Raw genomic sequence first — 9,665 nt, forward strand, 5'->3', positions numbered from 1 at the left:
CAATGGTGTTTGGTTTCTCAAGGAGATGTATATTAACTAAAAATTATGGATTATTTCTTTAAATGCTTGCCTTTGCCTATCTAATGTTGTATCTTTTAACTTAATTTCCCAATCCCTACCTCAACAAACTCACGCCATAACCTCCATAATTGGCTTTGTTTAAATTTAAGAGCCCAATTTCAAGACTTAATTACATCACACTCAAGTTAATATGAAATGCCATCATATTATGATCACTTTTCCCTAGAGATTCCTTTAATATTAGATTACCAGTTGGCTCTGTCTCATTGTACAGCTCTTGATCTAAAGTGGCCTGTTCCCAATAGGTTCCTTAACATATTGTTCTAGAATTTATTGTATAAAATAACTTCACAAAACATTAATAAGTACATAATGAAAATATGAGTTTGTCTATCTTGCTCTACACAAGTTTCTTGCTGAATTATAAAAGAATGTTATAAAGAACTATCATGTGAAATTTAAATTCACAAAACATCTTAAGTTTATATTTTTTCATATAATTTAGTTGAACAAACTGTAAATCGTTGTATGATAAGCAAAGAAACTATTTTAGATTTAATTTTAAAATCTGTACAGAGAAATAAAAATTTATTTCCATTGCATAATAATTGTTACTGAATGTGCAGGTAGAACAACCATGGAGTTATTCTTTTTTTTCTGTCTCTGGAAGAAGTTTGATTTTTGAAATAGGGTTTAAACATCAATAAATTAAATCTGAAACTTTGAACAGTTTTTTAAATTCATTCTGCAGCTTGTTTATTGCATGCATTGAACGGTTATTCTTGTTCACAACTGACAATTTCTAGAATTTTCTTCTGATAAACATTATTTATCTCACAATAAACTGTAATGCTAATGGTTCGTGTTATTAGGTTGCACATGCAAAAAACCTTAGACTTTTTGACTTAACTGAAAGGGGGTGTGATTTACTTTCTGTCCAAGTTATTAAATACTTGTTAATTGTCTAATTGCTTAACTTTGTAAAAAAAACTAAATCATGAATACTAATAATCTAAATTTAAAAAAATAACTCAAGTGGAAAGGGACTCTTAAAATAGTATATGGAAAGAATCTCCCAGATATATGCTATGAAATTCTAACTGCATTCACTCAAATGTAGTATCCAGTGAACTGCAGGCACAGAGTGAAATCAGTGGGAAGAATATCAGCTGGAAGCAGAGTCTTTTAAAGAGGCTGAAGACTTCAAATATTAATAAGAACACATAACTTTACAGGGCACCTTTTCCACTCACTTTCCCACCCTGTTTAAACTTAAAAGCATGGAAAATTTATCAGGGAATTGTGCCAAGCAGTTTACAATTTTTCATTGAATAATATGGATAGATGGAAAATGGTGGGCTGCATGCAAATTTCCAAAATGTTTTCCTAAAGGTGAGGCTCCATATTGCAAGTGCACAGGTTGACAGTTGGGAAGTGCATGGGCAGGATCTTCTGGTCGGCGAGCCAGGGGTGGGGCCCACACACTGACACGTAAAATGATGTGGGATGATGTCGGGTGGAACTCCCGACATCACACCGCGTCATTTCCATGTTTAGGTCGGCAGGGGTGCAGCCAGGTCAGCTGCATGGCTGCCGACCTGTCAACGGCCTATTGATGCCATTGAAAAACTAATTAAAGTCATTAATGGACAAGCCCGTCCAACCTTAAGGGATGAGGTTTCATGAGGATTCATGGCAGGGAAAATTTTTAAACATGCTTATTAAAAGTTTTAGATCGGAGCTGATCTCCCTGAGGCAGCACTTAGCCTCAGGGAGATTTGTGCACTCTTTCGTGCGCGTGTGCAAAAGAGCGCATTCCTGGCTGAGGGAAAACCCCCTGCCCGCACAGGGAGCACATAGCGGATGTCACGCTGGGCGGTCCTTAATTGGTACGCCCATATAGAATGGCAGCGCACCCCCAATCGGAGGCACCGATCTGAGGCTTGCCCGCCTGCGCCCGCTTCTGCGCTTCCCGCCCAACAGGGGGAAAATTTTTCCCCATGTGATTGTATCATTTTTGATCTATTTTAGATATAGTAATAACAAGTGTAGCTGTAGTGTTGCATCCACAGTAAAAACATGTGACAGGACTTGCAGCACACAAAGAGCTGCACTATCCCTGCTACAAACACAAATCAATAGTACATTGTCATCTTCTACAACACTTAACAGACTAAGTGCTGTTACCTGGAATGGAAATGCCAAGGTTGCCTTCAGTAAGTAAGAGCAAACGAGAGTCAGAGACAGAGAAAAATGATGGACTGAGGACCAAAAAGAATAAAGAATGGAATGAGAAGCAGACTGAAAGACAGAGGACAACAGATGGAATGAGAGGGTGAACAAGGCACAGAGGCAGGAAGAAAGAAAGAATATGATTAGAACATGAGAATATATAATCTGGATTTCAATACAATAGTTGGAAACAAAGATTGTCAGATGTTGCATTCCTGCACTAGAATTGAAAATTCTTATAATTGTGTACTACACAACCTGTAAATAATTGAGAATATCAATGAGCATCAATGATCCCTGTAAAGTTTTGTTGTTGAGAGCAGCCAGTTATCTCAGTACAGCCAGTTACTTCAAGGCATGGTACCTTTTAAGTTTTTTTTGCATGGACACTGGAACAAGGCCAGTGTGGTTCCTTCCAGGCTGCTGCATGACAATGGACACACAGCTTTGGGAAAACATTGGTGAGCATGCTAATATTCAAAATGTTGCGATTTTTTCCCCCAGCTTTTGAGCTTTGATATATTGGCTAAACTGGGACAATATCAAAACGCAAAAACAAACTTCTCAGTTTTCATGTCACAAGAAGTATTTTGTTTCATTTCCCTCACAGGAATGAAAATGACACATTATACTGTTTGCATAATTAGCACTTTATATTAAATCTGAATTTGCTGCAATGTAGTCATTTATGGTTTACTTCTGGCTTCAGTTTAACAATGATAAGCCATAAAATGAAGAAATAATGTTTTTTTAAAGTTCTTCTGAGTATAATAATGTCTTTATTATCTATCCAGTCAAGGTGAGGCTACTAAAGAACTGCAGAAAGGAATTAAAAAGAGCACTCATGGAAAATTCCCCAGTGTTGGCAGGTTTTCTATCAAATTTTGTCAAGAGTTATGGGACGATAGACTTTCGCAATATTTTCAAAGAAACAGACAGTTGAAAACATGAAAAATCACTAGTTTATCAGTCTCTGAAAAGTAAAGTAAGTTATCATTTCAGGTAAAGACCCATCATTAGAATTAACAAAGGGACTTCATCTGATGCAGCTACCAGAAACCCTAACCTAACATTTCCTTTTTTGCGCTGATGGACCTAGTTTGTTTTTCCAGCATTTTCTATTCTTATTTCAGATTTGTTGCTTTCACAAGCTATTTTTTAACCTTTGCTTTTAGTATGTTTTTCACAGCTGTCATTTCTTCACTGACAGAGTGTGCATGTGTCATAGGCTGATGACTTTCTAAATGTACAATGAAAGATTCAGGAGCGCAAATTACTTTGTTTGTGTGCCTCACCATGGTGATACTGCCTCTTATTTTGGAGAATGGCAGTCCCTGAAGAGTGGTATACCACTCTACGCTTGAGTGCAGAAATGATTCAGAGAGATTCGGGGCACTTATCTTAGGGAAAAAATTTCCCTCCTGTCTGGAGGGGGGAGGTTGTGCCGGGGCGGACGCAAACCCGATCAGTGCCCCCGATCAGGGACACGTCGCCATTTTACATGGGCAGGCCAATTAAGGCCCACCCATCGTGATGCGCGCCCGGAAGCGCTGAGCGCTCCCTCTGTGGGCGCGGGAGGGCAATTCCCTGAGTGGTTCCCTGCGCTCTATTGTGCACATGCGTGCGAAAGAGCACAGAGATCCATGCCGCAGGGAGATCTGTTTGTCAATGTGGAAGATTAAATAAAGGAAGGAAAAAACTTTTGAAACATGTCCCCTCATGTAGCGCTGTCACATGAGCCGGGACATGTCAAAGAATTAATGTAAAAATTTTTATTACATTTTAAAACACTTCATGAAACCTCATCCCACCCGTGGATGAGGTTTCATGAAAAATGCAAAGACTGCCTGGGGCTCTTCAGCTGCCCGCCAACCTTAAGGTTGGACGGGCAGCTCATTTAATTGAGCTAATGACTATTTAAATGGTCTTAATAGGCTTTTGACAGTTTGGCGGACACGCAGCCGAGTCGGCTGCATGCCCGCCGAACTGACAATCTAAATGACGCACAGTGACGTCGGGACGCATGCCCGATGTCACTGTGCATGATTTTACGCATCGGCGAGTGGGTCCCGCCGCTGCTCGCCAACCGGAGAATTGCGCCCTTAGTCTTTGTTCCCTCAAAATGGTTATCAAATTCTACAAGAGAAGTCTCAACAAATAAGGCATGGCTCAAAATACATTCATTGGGGCAGAAACTTGAGTTGTGTCTTAAACAGGTGTGAAGTCAGCAGAACAGCTGCTCATGTCAGCCTGAGCCTGAGCTTCAATTGCCACTGCTGAGCTGTGGGAATAAAACCGACATGCCAGTTTGTCATTCTGGAAGAGCAAAGGTCAGTTGCCTCTTGTGCAAAGCTGGCCGACCAGATGGCAGATCAGGCCTGAAGAGGGGAGGCAACTTCGGGTGAGATTTTAAAAGTGCTGGTAATGGTCAGTAGTTTTCTTTTTTGCAGACACCACCCCTATGACCTCTGGTTGACCCACTCTTGACCTGGTATATTCAAACTCAACATTCCAGCTAGTGAAAAGCCCTGATTTTCACACCTAAAAAGTCCAACATATTTCAGCCAGGTACTCTGGACAACTAAAAGCTGCCCAAACCAATATGCTGTCTAGTGGTGCAGTTGGTGAAATGTGGCAATTGAAGATGCATTCACTGACCACCCATGTGAGGTCATTGAACTTCTTGCAGCACTGCAACCAGGTCCTCATGGCTATATAGCTGGCATGGACCGCAATGGCTATTTGCTGCCTCCACAGTGTCTGTCTGGAAGGCCTCCTCCTGGTGCCCCCATGGATTAAGGACCTTTTTCTTCCTGTGCACTCCTGCACCAAGGCCTCCAGTGCTGCATCAGAAAACTTGGGAGCTAGCTCTCTACCAGGTTAAGCCATCCTTCTGTCTTTCCCAGCACAAACTCTATTCTGGAATGAATTTCAACACCAGCTTCAGTCAAAAGGCATCTTTCCTTTAAGATGTGCAGGCTGGTTTTAACTAGTGCAGGCTACCTTGAACTTGCATTAGCCTCTCATGATTCTGCACCCCATGCTCAGCCATGCAGCAATTCAACATGGCTGCATGTTGCAAGCAGGTAAATGAGCGGGCAGCCCAAAGCAACAGGTGCATCATGATCCCTGAACCTGTTTTCGGTTCTTATCAAATTTTGCAGTTAATGTCTGTTGTAGTATTCTACCAGCTTTGAAGATTTACCTGAAATATCGTTGCATAAGATTGCCTCATACCTCAAAGCAATTTACCAAATAAAGTTTACCTGTTTGTTTCCCTAGCAAGTTACCGAAAGCTCACTTCAGTCACAAGGCAAGTCTTTAGATTGATAAAAACAAAAACAAAAACAAAAAAACTGCGGATGCTGGAAATCCAAAACAAAAACAGAATTACCTGGAAAAACTCAGCAGGTCTGGCAGCATCGGCGGAGAAGAAAAGAGTTGACGTTTCGAGTCCTCATGACCCTTCGACAGAACTTGAGTGAGTCCAAGAAAGGGGTGAAGTATAAGCTGGTTTAAGGTGTGTTGGGGGGGGGGGCGGGTTTTGGGTGGGGGGAGAGAGAGAGAGAAGTGGAGGGGGTTGGTGTGGCTGTAAGGACAAACAAGCAGTAATAGAAGCAGATCATCAAAAGATGTCACAAACACATAAGTGAACCAAAGTACAACATATCAAACAATTGAGAGAGATTTAAATAGAGCCAAAAACGTTTAACAATAATTCTGAATGCAGTCCAGATTAGGAAGTGCCATAGAAGACTGGCATCTTTACAGTTTAACCTGCCGATTGTTTTTACATTTTGTTTGGTCAAAATAATGGCTTTTAAGAGGAGGAGAAAAATTGCTTACAATTGTAGTATTAGGAGAAGGTTGAAAACGCAACTCATATACTTGTTCAGGAAAAGGACACCCAGAATGTGCAAGTTTGGCATTTGTTCCTCCTCAGAATGGTCAACTCCATTATTCTGGTGCAACAACACATGATCTGCAATTTTAAAAAGTTACAATGGTAAAGGTGAAGATGATTAGATAAGCAACAATTTGAAAGTACAGTCTCACAGCAATTATTTTAAAATTGAGAAATATTCCTGGAAACAGTTGGAGTAACCCTGTAATAGTAAAAGCAAAATACTTCCAAAGACAGAAAAATTACACCAAAAATAGGAAAGATTTTTTTTTCTTTTCAAACAAATCTTTTTAATGATACTCAGAATGGGAAGCAACTAAGAGAAGACAGAAATATTTGCTCAGTCTGGTCAGCAAAAAAAATAACCACTTTGTAGCTTTGACTCACAACAAAGTTCTGTTGTTTGGTCCAGAAGATCATCAGTGACAGGAAGTGGAAAAGTGAGAGTTGCTACCATCTTTTCTCTAGCTTCAAAAATTTCCCTAAAACTTACTTAATTGATGGTGCCTTAACTTTCCTCCCCAATGTTAACTGTCTATATCCTTTCAATGTCCACTGAGCAGCAGTAACTATCCAACAGCAGCTGAGTGCCTCCCTACCAAAGCTATGGCCTACTCCTCAAAGGGTGTCAGTGTTCTTATGTCACATAATTTCCTTAATCCAGAGTTGATGATAGATCATTGGCTTAAAACATTAACACTGTTTCTCACTCCCTCAGATGTTGCTTGACCAACTAAGTGATTCCAGCATTTTCCAATTTTATTTCAGGTTTCCAATACCCTCAGTATTTTGCTTTTATTTAAGATGAAGGAAAGGTTAATTATCATACTTTGCATCGGAACTGATGGGTCAGGCATGCTTCATTGGCAGAAATTAAAACCACTGAGGTTACAAACACATTGAAGACTATTCTGCAGTATCAGTCATATAAATATTAAGTTGTAATGAACACAAATCACTTAAAATGACAAACTTTGTCTGACATAATACTGAACTATAATTAAAAATACCAACAGTTAATATTTTTCCTTTTAACATTCAATTTAGAAATAGCTAGAATTGATATAGTGCTTTTTCTTTGGAAAGTGACAGGAAAGCTTTTTATATGTCAAGAGCTGCAGAGTTTCATGCATACTGTACACTGCATCTGAGCATGAAACCGCATGGACTGAAGCATCAAATTCAAATTTCAGGAATATTTATGTTTGAGACTCCAATTATCTCTATTTAATCAATGAGTAAAATACAAATGAAATGGATTAATTTACAGATATATTATTTTGATCTACCAACAATTCAGACGAGTTCTGTAATTGGTCAAAAAATAGTTCCACTTGGAGCAATTTTAGCAGCATTTAATCTGGTGGTTATTGATTACGTACCACATTGAGAACACTGAAAAACTGCCACTCATTGGAACCAGTCACATGGTATTTGAGAAAAGCTGCCCTATTGGTAATCACTGTTCTTTAGCATTCATTTGGTTGCTATTATTTTCATGAGCAGGAGCGAGACAAGCTAGAAATTGCTTTTCTCAATGCTCATTTAGATGTTTTCATAAAATAATAGTTTTCCAAATGAGAAACAAATTACTGATATACGTCTTGACTGGCGAGGCTGACCACAGCATCCTAGCAATGACTTTGTAAAATGACTATTTCAAAACTGGTCAGATATTCATACCAATAAATCATTAAATGATAAAAAAAAAACCTTAAGAATTTTTGGAAATAAAACTCATATGGATGGTGGAGAAGGGGGATGGACAGTTTCCACCAGGTTCATCTTCATACAGATCAAATTCATTTTTGGAAAGGTAAATCACATACCTGTGAAAATTAATGCTAACAAGTTGTTAATCATAACCACAAAGGGTAACTCCTAAAAAATTGACTTCAGAGTGAACAAAATAGGAGCACAGCAAGCTTTTTAAATTATTTCTTGGGAAAAACTTGCATTTATACAGCACTTTTCACAACCACCAGACAGCTCAAAATGCTTCACAATTTACAAGTGTAGTCAATGTTATAATGTGCGGAACACAGCAGCCAATTTGCTCTCGTCAAACCCCCACAAACAGCAATGTGATAATGATCAGACGATCTGTTTTTCTAATGTTGGTTGAAGAATAAACATTGGCCAGGACAATGGGGTAACTCATCTGGTCTTTTTTGTAATAATGCCAGGGATGAGGTTAGATGGGGCCTCGGTTTAAAGTCTCATCTGAAAGATGGTACCTCTGACAGCTCCCTTGATACTGCAGTGTTAACCTTCATTTTTGTGCTCTGGTCCTAGGGTAGGACTTGAACCCAAAATCTTATGACTCAAGAGGCAAGATTCTAATAACATCAGGTGAACAAAGTTAAACAGAGGAAACAATTGCAAAAAAAAAAATTCTTTTATATTTGGGGGTAATTATAACCTAAACTTCCCGATGGGGAAGCTGACAGGAATGGATTGGCCAACAGTTTTACATCCGGCCTGATTTTGCTTTTTATTGAATTATGCCCCAGGCGGCAGTGTGTAGCTGTGGGCATAAAACAGACACAAGAAGATCCAATTTCTACATCATTCCTATTTTTTAATTGCAAATGGCTTGTGCTATATTCAATAGTATTTGGTTTATGAGGGCTTGTGCTATATTTGGTGGAATTTCACATTATAATACATTTATTGCAAAGTGTTGGCATGTATAGATACACTTTCCCCATTACAAATATTTCTATAAGCATTAGATTCCATAGTAAACGTTGGTTTAAACATTGACATAAAAAGTAAAACAAGAACAAAAACTTGCGAACATAAGTATGTGCCATAGCCATGATTTTCAATAATAGACATTTTTCTGTAATTGATATGTTACAATTTTATAAAACTATATGTGATTAATGTGGAAAATGTTAATGATTGAAGTGACTAAAGACAGAATCGTCCCAGATTTGCACTAAGTGTGGTAGTGGGCAGGAAAAAGAACATTTTACCCACGAGCTGCAATGGTGGATTCTCACTTCGTATCATCCCAATCACACCTCATTAACATGCATTCCCGGGAAACACGCCATTTTGATGGTGGGCGGGCTCTCAATCGTCCACCATGCCATCACCTCGCCGCTTCATCAGGCCAGACGCCATATTTAGAGTGCAGCCACACGCACACCTCTTAGTGCTTCCAGCCCAAGGCTGTTGCACAGAGACATGGCCCCGAAAGGCAAGAAGACTGCAGCCCCCCCCCCACAATTCAGTGTTGCATTCTTAGAACGTAACGCCATGTGAATACTGTGAAAGATGGTGCCTCTGATAGCTCCCTCGATACTGCAGTGTTAACCTTGATTTTTGTGCTCCAGTCCTAGAGGAGGACTTGAATCCGGAATCTTATGACTCAGAGGCGAGAGTCTAATAACATCAGGTTACCAAACTTAAACAGCCGAGATGTCCTCCACCCCCACTCTGGCCACTGCAGTGGCAGCAATATCACCAATCCGGTTTAGGAGGCTGTGGCAGCGGTGGT

General features: G+C 39.6%; 1 protein-coding gene across 4 annotated transcripts in view; it reads right to left on the minus strand.

Moving 5' to 3' along the window:
* Window positions 1-9,665, minus strand: part of si:ch211-51h4.2 — a 432,821-nt gene that overhangs the window by 312,920 nt on the left and 110,236 nt on the right. For all 4 annotated transcript variants that reach the window (XM_041210942.1, XM_041210945.1, XM_041210934.1 and 1 more), the window contains one exon: window positions 6,100-6,235. In XM_041210942.1, the coding sequence (XP_041066876.1) occupies window positions 6,100-6,235 (136 nt within the window). The remainder of the gene's footprint in view (window positions 1-6,099; window positions 6,236-9,665) is intronic.

The sequence above is a fragment of the Carcharodon carcharias genome, chromosome 2, assembly GCF_017639515.1.
Source record: "Carcharodon carcharias isolate sCarCar2 chromosome 2, sCarCar2.pri, whole genome shotgun sequence".
Lineage (NCBI taxonomy): Eukaryota > Metazoa > Chordata > Chondrichthyes > Lamniformes > Lamnidae > Carcharodon > Carcharodon carcharias.